This window comes from Nothoprocta perdicaria, unplaced genomic scaffold, assembly GCF_003342845.1.
Source record: "Nothoprocta perdicaria isolate Ctin4 unplaced genomic scaffold, notPer1 scaffold_125, whole genome shotgun sequence".
Lineage (NCBI taxonomy): Eukaryota > Metazoa > Chordata > Aves > Tinamiformes > Tinamidae > Nothoprocta > Nothoprocta perdicaria.
In genome coordinates this window covers 268,571-284,917 of record NW_020454372.1, presented here as the reverse complement: position 1 = coordinate 284,917, position 16,347 = coordinate 268,571, and the positions used below count along the sequence as shown (strand labels likewise).

The 16,347-nt window shown below is 40.7% G+C and overlaps 1 protein-coding gene across 1 annotated transcript in view; it reads left to right on the top strand.

The window, feature by feature from the left end:
* CFTR (cystic fibrosis transmembrane conductance regulator) overlaps positions 1-15,556 on the top strand; it is an 87,757-nt gene extending 72,201 nt beyond the window's left edge. The window contains exons 24-27 of the mRNA XM_026033226.1: positions 7,783-7,872; positions 10,960-11,132; positions 13,574-13,679; positions 15,151-15,556. Of these exons, the coding sequence (XP_025889011.1) occupies positions 7,783-7,872; positions 10,960-11,132; positions 13,574-13,679; positions 15,151-15,357 (576 nt within the window). The 3' untranslated portion in view covers positions 15,358-15,556. The remainder of the gene's footprint in view (positions 1-7,782; positions 7,873-10,959; positions 11,133-13,573; positions 13,680-15,150) is intronic.
* Positions 15,557-16,347: the final 791 nt, after the last annotated feature.

Below are 16,347 nucleotides of genomic sequence, written 5' to 3'. Positions count from 1 at the left end.
CATTCTATGATTCTATGATTCTATGATTATCCTGTCATGGTGCATGTTTAAGAGAGCAGTTCATGTTTATGCTTGCAGCACTCCTGATAAACAGGGAATAACACCATTTAAAGATGGAAAATGAGGGACAAAGAGAAAAAAAAAAAGTAGATATTCACATGTATGTAGGCACCCTGATCACCAGGGCAAGAGATGCAATCCAAGGAGGAGCAAATAATTGAACCTGGGGGTTCTTGAGTTCCCTGTTAATGCTGCAACCAGTGAACCAATCTCCTACATCAGTTATAGCAGTAGATTATTCCAAAAATTAACATTATAAGCTGCATACAATAACACTAAAAAGAGATTGCTAATTCTAACAGTAGGAGCAAAAACTTATGTAATGAACTGCATAATYTTTAATGACATGTTTTGTGTCTTTGTCATTGAAAGCTGTCATTCCTTTCCAATAACCCTGACACATGAATAACGTTRCATTGTCCAATATCCTTCTTGGAAAGCTATACACTATGTACTTTGGAATTACTATGCATATGCAAACTTTCATAACTACATTCACTGCTTCAGAAGTCCTGTGAATGGGGCAGAAGACTGCTATTTTACTGACAAGAAACTGTGCCAGCAGCAGACAGATACCAATTGCAGATCAACCAGCCACACTGCAGGAGGACATGCAATCTGTGCCCCCCTTGTCCCTTTCTGAAGGCTGGTTAAGGGTCCCAGAAACTGATAATGCAGTTTAATCCTCGGTCACCTACTGAGGTTTGGTCAGTTGGCCTACATTTTGGCCATCACTGTCAAATGTTTACTATGTTATTTCCCCCAACCCAAACCCAGGATAAAGATGCTAGCCACTTTCTCTGCATACAGGTTGTTGTCAAATATTCTACTGTCTTAGAAAGGTAGTGAGCAGCAGTAAGCACAACACATAGCAGTTAGCCACAGCTTCACTAAGCAATCCACTTCAAAAAATATAAAGACTCTTGGGTAGTCAGCTAATTTAACTGAAAAAAGTGCTGTCAGGTTTTCCATTTTCAAGACAGTCATTTTCCTCTCCTTACTCATCATAGCAGAATACAGATGTTTCTTCATTTTCACCCTCCAYTTTGTATGTAGGCAAAATTCACCTGTGTATCAGCAGAATTTACAACAAATTCTAATGAAACCACTATAATAATGGCTCCAGATCTATTTCAGCATAATGGAGGTGGGATTTAGTTCTGACTGAGCTATTCCTGAYGGCATTTTCTTGTGTTTTATAGATGTTTAAAATGATGCTGAAATGATCTTCCTGGAAGAACAATGACTTAGATTTTGCAAAAGCAAATTGGACTCAAAATTTGATTTTTCTTCTTATGATCTGATGATAAAGATTTGTGATAGGGCTCATTTCCAAGATAACATCCCTCAGTTGCCTGAATAACATTTACTTAAAGTATGCAGAGGCTACAACTTTCTTCTTTCTCTGCAGTTCTGTGACTGTGCTCTGAAATTCCTTCAGAGGCAGCAATTTTTAAGCATGTTGACCTTGCTAGAGCAGCCCCTTTCTTTACTGCCAAGCTACACCCCCAAGAAAAGGGAGCCATGATTGCACTAGGGACTTCTCTGGGTTCATTCCTCTGCTAACAGTCTAGTTAATTTAATCATGCTCTGTCTACTGATCCAAGGCTTGCTGGGCAAGCTGCCTTTTGATAGCTGATCTGTCACCTTTTCTGACCTTTCTGCAACTCCCATGTTTGCCTATTCCTGTAGAATTTCATTTGTTTATTATTTCTGGATCATTCTGTCAACATAACTCTGTTGGTTGCAAGCATGAAAAAGTCATCCCTTCATATCAAGGTATCTATGCAACAAATTGCAAATACAGCTGCATCTATATTGGCAAAGATTTTTGAAGAACAGGTATGTTATACCATTTTTTGAAGAATGCTTTTGCCAATATAAGCTATGTCTCCATTAGGAATTTTTCTGGGTATAATTATGCAGCTAAGCCCTTTCTAATAGAGAAGAGGCTTCCTTGTCCCTCCCTCAGTCCTCCTTAAATCTCTCTCCAGTTTGTTTTATGTCTCCAGTTCCCTTACTGTCAGCCCTCTCCTCCTCTGTGATGAGTTTGCACAGAAGTGTTTCTGCTTTCCACCTCTTTGGGCATGGGCTGAGGAGAGAAATTAATTTTCACCAGAAGAAATCTGCTTTTGTGCTMCTGGAAGATTAAGCTGTTGGTCCCATAGCCTGGAAATGGGCAGCTCCAAGGCTGTATTTCCACAGAGAGAGATGTGAAGGAAGAAACTGAAGAGCCAAGGTGCTGGGGTAAAATTGAATAGATGATAGTTTGTTCCAACCTTTCCTTTACTCTGGGATCTCTATTGTTATTTGCTTTATTAATTTCAGTAKCTATTAGAAGCTTCACTTGAGTGTCACCATGAGTACTATATAGGTAAAAACAGGAGGCATCCCCTATATAGGAGATAACTTCTAGGATCACGCAAAGATCTAACACATGGATAAGACAAGATGATAGTAAAGGCACACGCTTTACATGCTTTACAACAAGTAGCCTCACTGTGGAAAAAAAGGTATGATTAATAATCCTATCAGCTTAATACTTGCTGTAGAATCACTAAGGGTATATAGAAAACGTTGTCCTGCAGCCAGTAGCAAAACGTGAGAGATTTGTTTCTTGAACAGGGTAACTTGCCTGTCTGCTGATAAGATGCCTTGGCTACCTGTTGTTGAAATTACACCTTCAGTTCATTTTGGAAGCCCATGATATGTGGATCAATGCCAACAAAAATTCCCAGCCCTCTATTCTCTTCAAGTCACTGGAGTTGCCAGGCTGTTGGCATGCTTCAGTTTGCATTTGCAGCTTCTGTCCTAAAGCCTTGCCAAGGAACTGMACATTATGCCTCAACAGTTCCCACATTCAGAATGAAGTTTTCACCAGCACTTTCCCCTCAGGGAAGAGAAATTACATATACCACCCAGCCTTTCCTGGCAGAACAAAGAGAGCCTTTTGTTCTCTGCTGCTCACCTACAGCTTCAGAATGGGGGGGAAAAAAGGTTGCTTTTASTTTCCTGGGAGGCTGGCCTATAACAACACGTAGATAGTCACAATCTTGAGAGAGCTTCAGGTAACCAAAAGAAGATGGAGGTAGTTCTTTGTGAGACCGACTTGCTTCCACATGAAAACTTTCCAATTCCAACATTTCTCTCCTTTATCTTTAAATATTTCAAATTAAAAAGAAAAAAAAAGTGTTTATTCCAGGTGGGAACCTCRGTGCTATTTGCCTGTGTACAAATGCCAGCACATACTGTAATCCGCTTTATGCAGACAGTAGTGGGATCACGCTGAGCCAGAGCCATGGCTAACTTCTGTTTCCTTCAGTGTATCAAATCCAGCTGTCAGTGCATTACAGTAGCATTACAGGAACTCGTAAATTATACAAAACAAGTTTCCTGTAGCACCCACAAGGAAGTTCCTTCCTATACCTCATCCAACACTGGTTAATCACAACCCTGGCCATAGCATTGGGGTGTTTGTAATTCTAACATAAAACAGTAGCACAACAATTRTCAGGGGTTCTGAAGAATAATCACAATCCATCACTCTTTTTTTTCTTAACTTCTGTTCATTCCTTTTTGATACTGCTGCAGCAAGCACTACATTTCCTGGGTGCTCACAGTGAAGCTCTTTTGCTTWCTGGTCACACACACAGATCAGGTCCTGAAATATTGAATGGAGATAAACTTGCAGAAATTTGGCTTTGAAAGGAAAATAGATGTTGAGTAGATGTTCCTCCCCATTAAAATAAATGGGGAGGAAAGAGAGACCTGTAATGTGTTGTAGGGGCCTGCCTGCAAAGTCAGAATAAAGGAAGGGGGTGACTTTAAATGCTTTCTTGAGTAYATCAAGCATGTTAGTGTTGCTCCACTGTAGACACTTAGCCTGAAAGATCTTCCAACATTTTCTACATGTAAATGCTCCATGTAGATTTAGAAAGCAACATCACCACGGAGAAAAATACAGCTTGTAGAAACGCCACAAAGATGTGGAATTTGTCAACTTTTGTCTTTGTAGTTTTAATTTTTCAGTAGCCACTTCATTTTGCTCATTATRTGTCTGTCTATCTGTAGCCAGCATGATTTTCTTCAGGGCTGTTTACTTTCCGAGGTCACGGGAATGTCTGTTATGCAGCATTCCACGGCGCTTCTGTAAAATGCAGCCCGCTGGAAAGCTCAGCAGCCCAGAGGGTGCAGAGAGAGCGTCCTGCCGAGGCTGAATTCCTGCAGGGGATCAAGATGAGTCAGCGTCACCATGCCTGGGACCATTTGCTGCCCCAAACCCCTGTGCAGAGCACCTGTGGAGATCAATAAAAGCTCCACGTGCTCAATTAGGGAAAATATAGTTTCTTGCATAATGGATTAAGATTTGCCAGGAGCATAGCACTTGTAATTACCAGAGAGCTCTTTGAGAGATGGTGGGGTTTTTTTGGGGACTTTCAGAAAAACTTGAACCTTACAGAAATGGTCCCAAAAGACTAGCAAAAAGTCCTCATTGCTTCTATGTTCATATTCCTARCAGTAAATAATGTTAATATTATCATGTAATGTTAATCAATATAGTCCCACTGATAATGTCCATTGAAGACACTCATTAAAACAGAACCTCCAACTCGTCAGCTAATAATATAAATCATACAGGTAGCTATTCAATTTTCCTTCTTGTTGATGCGTTGCTATAACACCTGCAAAGAGAAGGCAAGACGGAGGTCACGTTGCTGTTACTCTAACCTCCCTTTGTGTGTAGCTGGTGTCACAGTTCTGCTGATGCTGCATTTTCTCTCCAGCCCTGGGGACTACCTGAACAAGGAAGGGTTTGCAGAAAGAGCAGAGCAAGCTGACCTGCCTCATGGGTCTGTCTGAGGAACTGCAGGGCTTGTCTTTGAACACGACAGCRACAGCTCCCAGCCAAGGCCTTCTCRCTCCTTWGCAGCCTCTGTAAACTAGTCCTTTACTGTTCTGTCTGCAAGTGCTTTCATCCATCCAGGTGCCTCCTGTTATCATTTCAATCACATCTAGAGCTGATCCCCATATGTGGGGGACATTCAACATGGTAACCAATCTAGCCACAGAAGGGGATTAGTACCCATTATAGGGGTTGACTTACGATACTTGGAGAAGAAGATCATCATGACATATAGTAGGGAGAACTTGCTCTTAAAGAATGTAAGTACCTTATTGAGAAATATAACCATTTGCATGGTCCTTCCTTGTACATACAGAACAAATATTAAGTTGCTCATATACATTTGTAGTTGGATGCCAAGTCTGAGAAATTTCTTGTTACATGATCCCCTCTGTTACCCATCCTAGGCAAATTTGAACAAGTGACCAAGAAGGAAATGGTTCCACATTTACAGACAGTCTCCACAGCCATCCAGCCCTCCTTCCCCCTTGTTGCTCATTTCTGTTTCTTCCATAAGCAACACAAAAATCCACAAGCTTCACTTTTTTTCTTTTTTCATTCTAAACTTATAACACTTACAGAAATTTCTGCTTTTTCCTGTTCCTTTGTAAGTGGCCTCTAAACTGCCTATGTGACTAACACGGTATTTACTCAAGTAAGTCCTTTGTGGTTTCTGAAGTGCCGGAGGTGTTCAGATGGGTAGAAAAGCACCACAAGTCAGGACAATGAAGTATTTACCTTATCTAAAAAAGCATACTTTGGGGAATGCCCTGCTTTTAGTGCCTCACTTCTTGAAAGCACAATTATTAGGAATAACAACAGTTTCTGAAGAATGTAGTTCCCTTTATTTCACTCCCTGCTGCACTGCATCAGGAATGTTATTCARCCCTATCTTCTTTAAAACTGGTTTGTTCAGTTAACTGTTCTTTACCACTRAGAAATGAAAATACCTATTCCATTAGTTAAACGCATGGGGCACCAAATGTGAACAAAACCAGGGCTGACACTTTCTGCAGCAGTATTATTTTCTACCACACCCACAGCTTGCAAGAATCTAATCCTGTTGCAAACGTTGTCACACTCCTTTAAACTAACCAAAGTAAGGCATAGGGATGCTCTATATTTCACTAAAGCTTTTGTTATTATAATAAAAATTATTATTAAAGGAAAGAATCTGGTTTTTTTTCCCCTAGTATCTACTAAAAGGACTTCCTGTTTAAATGGCTCTACAGACTGCACAGGAGCATATTGCTTSCTTTTTTTTCCTCCTCTGACCTTCTCTCCTAGACCAAATGAGATATTGGCAATGGTTTACTTAGGTAAACTGATTAAAAATACATTATATTTAATTAATTTATGATTACGATTATGATTATAAGTTTAAAGATGGCAGACTGAAATACATTATATTTGTCAGCCATCTTTAAACTTATAATTAATCATAATCATGTAAATGTGTGTATACATTGCTTTGGAATCTGATGAAAGAATGCCAAGTTCCCAGGTTAGGTCAGATGGAAGTTGTATAGACTAGCCAAAGTATGGGAAAGTATTACTAAGTATATTCTCYTAACTCTTTCTGCTAGTACAGCTAGTTCCTTGCTGTTTTCATTAACATCTAACTACTGAGACTTCAGTTTAATATGTGCAAGACATTAAGTGGCTGTAAATCACTGTGATTTCAAGCTGTATTTTCTCTAAATAAGGATGTTCTTTAGGGAGACAAAAGAGACAAAAGAGAAGAAAATAATTGTCTCAGRTATTTCCTCACAACTTAGTATTTGTTCTGTATGTACAAGGAAAGACCATGCAAATGGTAATATTTCTCAATAAGGTACTTACATTCTTTGAGAGCAAGTTCTCCCTGCTATAATTAGCAGGKGTACTTAGCAGAATGGAAGACAACATATTAGTTTCTTCTCATACAAAATGTTGTGCAACCCCAGTGTCACTTTTAGAACCTCATTTCCAGCAGAATCTGACAGACCCGCCCCCTGTAAAAAGAGATTAAACAAATATTTAATTTTGTCTGAGTCACTGCTTTGCAGGCTACGAAATGTGTTTCTAATCGATGTTTCTTTAAATCTGTCTGTGAAAGGTGCACTTTCCATGTGGAAAAATATGCATCCTTTTCATATTATTTTGCAGAAGGCTGTAGCAGGGAAAGAGCCCAGACAGTGGCATCACAGAAGCCTCTTATGTGGATGAACTGCAGGTGCTAAACTTGTGAATCAGCTCCTGCTATGTCACACCTCAGTGGCATGAAATAGAGAGAGACCATCTTTTGAGATAGGGTTGGAATATGGTAAAATGATGCTCATGTCTATTTTATTACAATGAATTAGATGAAAAAAATCAATTAAAAGAAGATTTGTTAGTCCTTTGAATATGGGCTAATATTCAGATATTCTTTTTACTATAAAACACAATTTTGGGAATACTAATTTTGGTCTAAGGGTCACTATTTCTTTGAATGTATTTCAGTTAATAAAGAATCAAAACCATTTTTTATAAGCTCACAGCAAAACTGAAGTGCAGAAAATCTACAGACTGCTAAAATGGGAGTGTTTATGTTTTTCAGGTAAGTTTGGCCAAGATTTTAGTGAGAAAATTTCCAAAGGCTGAACATCTTTACATATTTTTTTTTATTACATTTTGGAACGTTTTCCAGATTTTTTTTTTTTAAATGTGCATTAAGCTCTATCTGATATTGCAGAGGGGTGTTATTTTCCCTGTATGCTTTACAATTTGCAGCATTTTAAAATGCTTAACCTAGCAGTCTGTCTATCTATATGTTTTGTTTTCTTTTTTTCTCATAGAAAGTGTTTATATTTTCCGGGTCTTTTCGGAAGAACTTGGATCCTTACGGGCACTGGAATGATGAAGAAATATGGAAAGTTGCAGAGGAGGTAAAAATGTTTCATGTTATTTGTATTTCTCTAGTCAAGTACTTACAGCAGAGCACAGTCATGTGCTCTTCAAACGGCTGTCATGTTAAATTTATATAGAGCCTTAGAAATAAAATGCTGAGAAAGGATAATGCTATACTATAAACTGCATTTCCTTATTACCTAATAAAAAGTTCCTGTGTCAAAGTTAGCCAAGAACACTGTTAAACTTTCATACGGCAGCGCTGCAGCTCTTTGTGCAGTGATTTAAGAAGGTGAGGTTTTATATATTTGGCTCTGTGGGGTGACTCTGAAAAAAAAAGAAGTGGAGGAAGTTGATACAGAAAAAAAAATCCTGTAATCTTTTGTCATTCTAATGCTTTGTCAAATATGTGAAATCACTGTAAGGCGTTTTTCAATCAGAATGTGTAGAGATGGCTAGTAAACAMTTTGGATGCCAGAAGGAAAAAATGTAAAACGTGCGTCTGGCCTGTGTTAGAAAGAAGGCTGATGTTAGTGCAACAGGAAATATGGATATTCAGGTTACAAAAATCTTTCGTCAAAGTATTTTACAGCTATTGTAGTGTGTTTCAGGCTAAGCTACAGCCAGCTGAGAAGGGGCTCCCTAACACTGCATTCGTTACACACAATTGGTGTCAGAAGCAGATGCCTCTATGATGGAATAATAAGCACATTAAATCTAATAAACCAGACGGGACCTTTTTACTCTAATTTTACATTGGGGTTTTAGCAACATTTCCTTTTCGGATTCCCCAGGGTTTGGAGCCAGGTTTCTACAGTCTGCTSTGGTGTGAGGTAAAATCCAGGCACTGTGGATGTAAGATGCCACCTATTGGCTCTGGTAGTGTTTAATAGATTGCATAGACATAAACAACATCCAAAGAAAAGGCAAAGAGGTTTAAGGGAAGGAAAATGCTATATCCTAGAAAGCAGATGTTTCTTTCCAAAATATGGATGACCTAATTCACACAGGCTTGACAGTCAATTTGTGCCATTTTCCTTGCTCATAGCAAGTCTCAAGTATCATAAAATGCTCTAAATACAGAACATGTTGTTTCATACCTAGGAGGTTAACTCCATCTCTGCCCTTTCTCCGGAGCTTGTACAATCTCTTCCCTGTGCTTTGAAAAGAGGAAGGTAGATGATTCTGCGAGTAATTTACTGAAAAATAAAAGCACCATGACATTTTTAGTTAAATGCTGTAATAGCAGCTTTTTGGCAGGTTCTGGCAGTGCCCACAGGGTGCTGCTCAGTGCTGTGCTTCTCTGACTTGCAGAGACCACGGAAAAAACTGCGTGTGGATTAACCTTCCCATTCCTGAAAGAAAGACAAGCTTTATTTTTCATTTGGGTTGACTCTTTTCCCTCAGGGTGTGAATCAAGCCTGGGATGTTAGAGAGCTAAACCCTACTCATAACAGCGAGCAAAAACACGTTGAAGGGTTTATTATTGAGGAGTCTGGCAAATCTCTTAGAAAACTGCAATGTATAGTCGCTCATTTAATGAGAGAGTGCAAAACAAACAGGAAAGAGAAAGAACTGTTACACTTTATATAGTTGGAGTGATTTTATTGTTTGCAAAGTTAATGCGCTTGAAATCTGGCTCATTAGAGACAATGGGGCAGTGTAAGGCTGGGAGGCGGCTTCACCTTACCCCGGATTCCCATTTAGCTGCTGAGGGCCTAGGGATGAGCATCACTTTCTAACTTCCCTTGAAATCAGCTGCAGATCACAAGGTGTGAACAAGTGTCACCCCAGTGACTTAAGTGTCACCCCAGTATTTCAGCACCTTCAGACTTGGACCTGGTTTTGAGGATAAATTTTACTCCTACACTTATCCATGGGGGCTGAGTGTACCATGGAGGTGCACGGATAAACCATACCTAGTTTCAAGAGGAAAGCACCTTTTCCAGCTGTTATTTGCAAAATTTTATGAAAGGGCATGAGGTTGTTTAAAAGTGTAGTAAGGAACAGAACAGTGACTTTAATTTGCAACAGAGATTGCTCAGTGGGAGCCTGAACTCTTCAGAAATGGGAAATCTGTCCCCAGACAGCACAGTTCAAATGGTTTCCATGTATAGTGGAAACACAGGGAGGCATTTGCAATTTCTTCGCCCCATGATGAAAACGAATTGCAGATAATACGTAGTAATTCAAAAATCCAAGAAGGCTTTTTCATAAACCATTGGGATTGTATTGACTTTTTATAATTAAGATAAAAATTTTATATTTTTTTATATTTTTTAATTTTTTTATAATTAAGATTTTCTAGTTCTTGTATTTTACAAACATTTCTCCGTAAACAGAGCTGCTAAGAGCAAGGAACATAGTTTAGACATGCAGAAGATGCAAGGCCTTGCTTTGAGGTGTGCAGAATTCCCTTCCCAGTGAGAGCGAAAGGAGCACAGCAAGAAGCAGGAATCCATGTGCTGGATTCCAGTTTCTGGGACTGGGCAAAGCAGATTCCTTCACAGGCACCTCTCGGAGTACTCTGCTAGAGAGAGGCCTGTGATGCCACTGATGGGAACAAAGCTCCGAGAACATTTGAGGCAACAAAAAGAGCCCGTGGAAATGGTCTTGGAGTGATCAGGACAATTGCTGTGGTGACGTGGGTCGTTTTCTCTGTTGTTCTAATGTAGCATGTGAATTTTGAATGATTCCTTTTACCCACCTGGTAACCAAAGAGGCTTGATTTCCTTTCAGAACCTCTTTCCTGAATGTTGCCAGTGACCCACATCACTTACGGATTCACTGCTGGATTAAGAGTTTCAGATATATTATTTTCTTTAGACTGCTAAYTCAGAATGTTTTGGTCAAAATGCCAAAATTCATTGTAAGTGACAAACAAATGAAGTATTAACTCTTATTTTCCCAACCTAAATGCCAGCCTGTTGTACTATCCAAATATCTTGGTGCTTTTCCAGCTACTGGCTTGTATTAAGTTTATAGAAGAAATTTTCACTTTTATCCATTTCTATTTTCTATTCATTGTCAGAAACAAATGGCGAGGAAGCTGAAGGCAAATGGTAGTCATACCGCTGCCAGCAGTAACTGTATCTCACACATTGTCCTTTGCTTCTTTCCTGCAGGTTGGGCTGAAGTCTGTAATTGAGCAATTTCCAGGACAGCTTGATTTTGTTCTGGTGGATGGAGGCTGCGTCCTCAGTCACGGGCACAAACAGCTGATGTGCCTTGCCCGATCAGTTCTCAGTAAAGCCAAAATTTTGTTGCTTGATGAACCAAGTGCTCATCTGGACCCTGTGTACGTTTTCTTCATTCATTTGTTCTATCCTTCAATAGGAAGTAAGAAAATCAGTACAGCAGCACCACCTAAAGAGGCTTTTTGTCATTTTTCTGGTGCWTCATGTAGCCTAATTTCAGTGTCAGGAATAGACCTTTGATGAAAGGGTGTGCATAGAGCACACCAGAAGAGCAGCAATTCCTTACTGGGCTATGAGCAATAGGCCGTCTGCACTGCTCCACAGGGTGATGTGACAGGAACAGGGTGATGTGGAGAGAAACAGAGATGCACAGACACGTTCTGTTACCTGGGCTGTCCCTGCTGAGCCATTCCAGGGAAAAGACTGATCAGGTTGCAGTTAGTCTCTGGTGTTCATGCACAGGCGGATTCAATGCCTGGGTGGGCCACAGAGTCCTGTTCTCTGCATGGGTGTATGCTCTGTGTTATAAGTCTGTTGGTCATAAATACTAACAGAGAGCCAAACCTGCTGCTGCTGGATGCAAGTTGGTAAGCTCCGAATTGCAATCAACTATGGCCACAACACAAATCCCAAACTCAATAGGATTTCAGGTGGGATCTCCACTGAGTGCGTGTTTATAACACATTATTCCTTTCTATTATATTACCATTAAAATGTAACATAATGGCTATTACCCCAGGATGATGGGCATACTGATGGGGATACTGTAGTAGCAAAATGGGCCTTTGTAAGTAAGTGAGCTGTAAAAATAGACTCACTTTGGGTCATCAAAACTTCTGGACAACTAGAATGAAACTATGATGCTTGGCTAAGTGTTTGCTGAGTCAGACAGATGGGATTTCAAAAGAAAGCCTTTGTGAATTCATTCAGTTTATACAGTTTATATCACCCATACATACATTCATATATATATATATGTGTGTGTGTGTGTGTGTATTTACACACATATGCAGAGTGCAAATGAGTGTGATGTGATGTTTTGCTGTGTTGAAATAATCTCAAGCAACTGGCAACAGCAGCTGCATGTGAGGGGTGGAAGAAACACCTGAGACTTAAGTAGCAGGTTTACTTCTGTGGAGATGATTACTCACTGAAAGGAGCTTTTCCTAAAAAATACTCCATTTTTCTTCAGGTATGTAGCAAACACTGAATATCAGAGAGATGGAATCTCACAGAAAGATTTGTATTTTAATCTCATTAAAAAAAGATTTTAATCTTTTATTTTCTGAAGAATGAAAGCTGTGGAGTATTTTCTAAACATTTCTTTATTCTTACAGCTTGCTAAATAAGTGATCAAAGCCATAAATAAGGCAGAAGAGATACTGTGAGGTAGTGATAAGCCAGAGAGTGATCTCTCTACTAGAACTACAATGGTAAAGCAGAATCTTCAATCTTCATCTGTGACCAAAATTRTTTAATAATTTGGATGACCTAGGCAGTCACAATTTGTGTGGACTGCTAAACATGTATTCTGGAAATGGGAAATTACAAACATACTTGCTAGTATTTTACCATCAAGCCTTCAGTCACAGTTATCAAGAGGAAAAAAAAAAGTTTAAAAACATCTCAAAGGGAAATATATTACCAAACGTCTTCACAGGTCATTTTACATTTCACTCATAAAAGCCTGATGTGGATGGGCTACCATTGGTGCCCAGAATGTATTCTTTTTTTTTTTTCTGAGAAGACAGTATGTTTGTCTCTTGTTGTCTTTTCAGGCATTTTGTTTTCTCATTTTCCACTATGCCAAATATGTCCTGAGCTCCTATATTTATTGGATGTGAGATACATCAAGATACATCAAGATATTTCCAAAGACAGCCAAATCCTTCTCATTGGTKTAAATCATAGAATCACAGAATCATTACAGTTGGAAGGGCCCTTTGGAGATATCTAGTCCAACTCCCCCTGCACAGGCAGGGTCACTTAGCGCATGTTACACAGGAGTCGTGATGAAGTGGAGTTTTTTAAATGCTGCTAATTCCCAGATCCAGACTTAGACAAATAATTCTTGTATCAGTGATAGAAATCATAGAGTTACTCATCAAACATTTTACTATGAATCCTGTACTTGGAGCAATGGAATTATATGAGATTCTCAACAGGGAGCAGCTCAGACCTGAGGTCTAACTCTCCTGCTTGGCAGTATCCGAGTGGCCTTATCACCAGCTAAAAAGCAAGAATGTAAATTATGTCAAAAGAATCAGTGTTGTGTAACTTATTAACTAATAGAGACGCATTTTAGAAACTCTGCATGGAGAATCAGATTAGTTACAGCCTTATTTATTAAAAGTACCTGCCCAGAAGGAACTGCAGCATAATGAGATACTGCAGATCCATGTTAATGATGCTATGATGTGTGGCTATCTCTGCATGTAAGCTTCCCAGCATGCAGTCAGAGTACTAAATCCCAGAACTAACTTGATGAGCTCTGTCAGCACGCCCATTGCAGACAGAATGCCAACAAGGCCTTGCCTTTCAGAACCTCCCAGGTGATCAGGAAGACGCTGAAGCACGCGTTCGCGGACTGCACCGTGGTCCTGTCTGAACACAGGCTGGAGGCGATGCTGGAGTGCCAGCGATTCCTGGTGAGTGCTTCCTATAAGCTAGTGCAATGGGATTTCCCTGCATTTGGTGCCCGCGCAGACACAGCAGCCAAAGGGGGTGATTTATTGAGCTGGCCAGCCCAGTCACCTGCTCACCCTGACTGCATAGGGACAACAGGCTCTTTCGTGCGAGTGGTCTTAGACATCTCCTTTTAGATGCACCAGACCTCATTCTTGAAGAGCAAGAGTTGCCTTTTTCAAGAGAGGGACAATTTAGATGACTAGATCAGCTAACTCTAGATAGGTATATTTTTTTTTTTTTCTGATTGCCTCAAGAACTCCAGAAAAAATCCCAGGATATCACAATATTTAGTATTGCAAGGGCAGAAGTGTTGATACTTTTTCTTGATTGACAGGAGGCTCCATGGGGAAGAAGGGATCCCTGAGGAAATAGCTGATGGGCASAAGCTTTGATCTTTTGTACGATGCCACTTGAATATTCTGTGCCAGTTTAATCAAAGTGACATGACACTGAGGGCTTGCGGTATTTCTTTTCTGACATAAGAATTGTTAATAAAGGCAAACTGCAAAGTCATGTAATTGTTCTTACAACTGAGGTTTCTTCCTCTGCATTTTCTTGACTCTTTGGTAGAGAGGAGTTTCATTTTATTAGCATGATGAAAAGTGTTCCTCCATGCATTTTTTGGGTGTGCATTTGCGCGACGCGAGGAACACGGTGTGAGGCTGAAGGGGGTAGATAATGTTCTRATGTGCTCCTGCGAGCGCCGTGCGTGGCAGCCCGTGCCTGCACTCCAGCTCCTGGCAGAGCGGGACCGCGGCATGTGTGAGCGCGAGGATTTCCACCCTGCAGCCAGCAGAAGCAGAGCTGCTAAAAGCTCTCTGCTGTGCGCCCTGGGCCTCTGCCTGAGAAGGGCTGGCACTGCACAGGCACCCGCGTGGTGTGATTTGTCACCTATCTCCTTCCTCACAGCGGGAGCCTGGCACTGCTCTACAGGGCAAATGGGTCATCTCCTTCAACCGCTGGAGCAGCAGCTCTTGCTCRTTGGGCAAGAAGGCAGCAGAGGCGCCGGGCACCTCACCTCGCTGGTGGCTTTCTGTCTCTTCCTGCTATAGATCCCTGTTTTAATAACCCTGCAGTTAACACCTTCTTAGCCCGCCCTAAGAGAGCTGCTCTATTATCAGGGCAGTCTCAGCAATGCCAGGGAAACTCTCCCTACCTGGAGACTTCAGCCCAACCACGTTAGAGTTAAAAGTAAAACCAATCAACACAACTGCATTTTTGTGACTTGAACGATAGGCACCTTCTCCCCATGTGGACATTTTGATACCTGCTGTTCTGCTTGTATTTAGAAGTTTCTAACTGTAAAATGTGCGTTTCCTGTTACAAGACTGTGAAGATCTCTGTGTTCTCTCCTCCTCTGTTTGCCGAGCTCATTAGCTGAACTCTGTCAGCATTACCCTTACCCACCTAATGGAGCGAATGTTTGTTCAGGTAATCGAAGACAATAAAGTGAGGCAGTACGAATCCATTCAGAAGCTGTTGAACGAGAAGAGCTCCTTCAGACAAGCCATCAGCCACGCCGATCGCCTTAAGCTATTCCCGCTACACCGCAGGAACTCCAGCAAACGCAAGCCTAGACCCAAAATCACCGCCTTGCAGGAGGAGACAGAGGAAGAAGTGCAGGAAACAAGACTGTGAGACACGGGCTTTCTTTCTTTGGACTGAACTGTCCRCAGTGCCCCCTGATGTGACCAGCACTTGGGAACTTGCTGGAGCCATGCACAAATTTAACCTTGCAGAAGGTATTCACTGCAGCTCACAAGGTGTGAGCCTCGGAATTACTTCCCTTCCATGGTTATTTATGTGCAAGTTATTATATATCTTTGAAGATTTACCACTTTTAATGGTAAAACCAGGCTTCCTTTTAAAAGCTGCTTTAATTTGGTACAAACTAGATGGCAAGCAGAGGTAGCAACCTGCTTAGCCTAACACGATCATTTCAGGTAACTTTTGGTAAGGTGTTTGCTGGGGTGAGAACACCAGACAGTGGGAGAAATGTTATARAAATAATCAAACTGGGTGGAAGACACTAAAATCAAAATGTAAAATGCTTCTTTAGTTTCACTTCCTGCAAACAGATTACGGGAAACCATCAGCAACACGCACAGAATACTTCCTCCTATTTGTTTTTCCCATGGAGCAACTGTAATTTCAACTTAGGCGAAGAGGCCAAGTGCCCTTTCCTAATGGCTGCTCCATGTGTGCAGGTGATAATGAAGGAAGAGAGGATATGGGCTTGCAGGCCCATCAGCATCCRTCACGTCTCCACAGCCAAGGGAGAAACGGCATTTCCTCTTAGAGCCGAGGAGACGCTGCAGATGCTCCCGGCGAGAGGCCTCAGCACTTAGCGAGGGAGAGGACTCCGAGCTGGGGAACCYGAATATTCTGCATCTTTGGGGCTGGCACCTTTAAATGCTTTTAATTCTGTCCTTAAAAAAAGAAAAAGGAAGAAGCCTCTCTGAACTAGACTTTAATAATGAAATCAATTTTATACTCCTCTGTTTTGCAGTTTTATGATGAAACTGAACTTTCTCTAGGATATTTTATTTATTTTAATATTGTTGCAAGCATTCATGAAGAAAATGATGTATTTTAAGAGTGATTATGTACCACGACGAAAAATATATT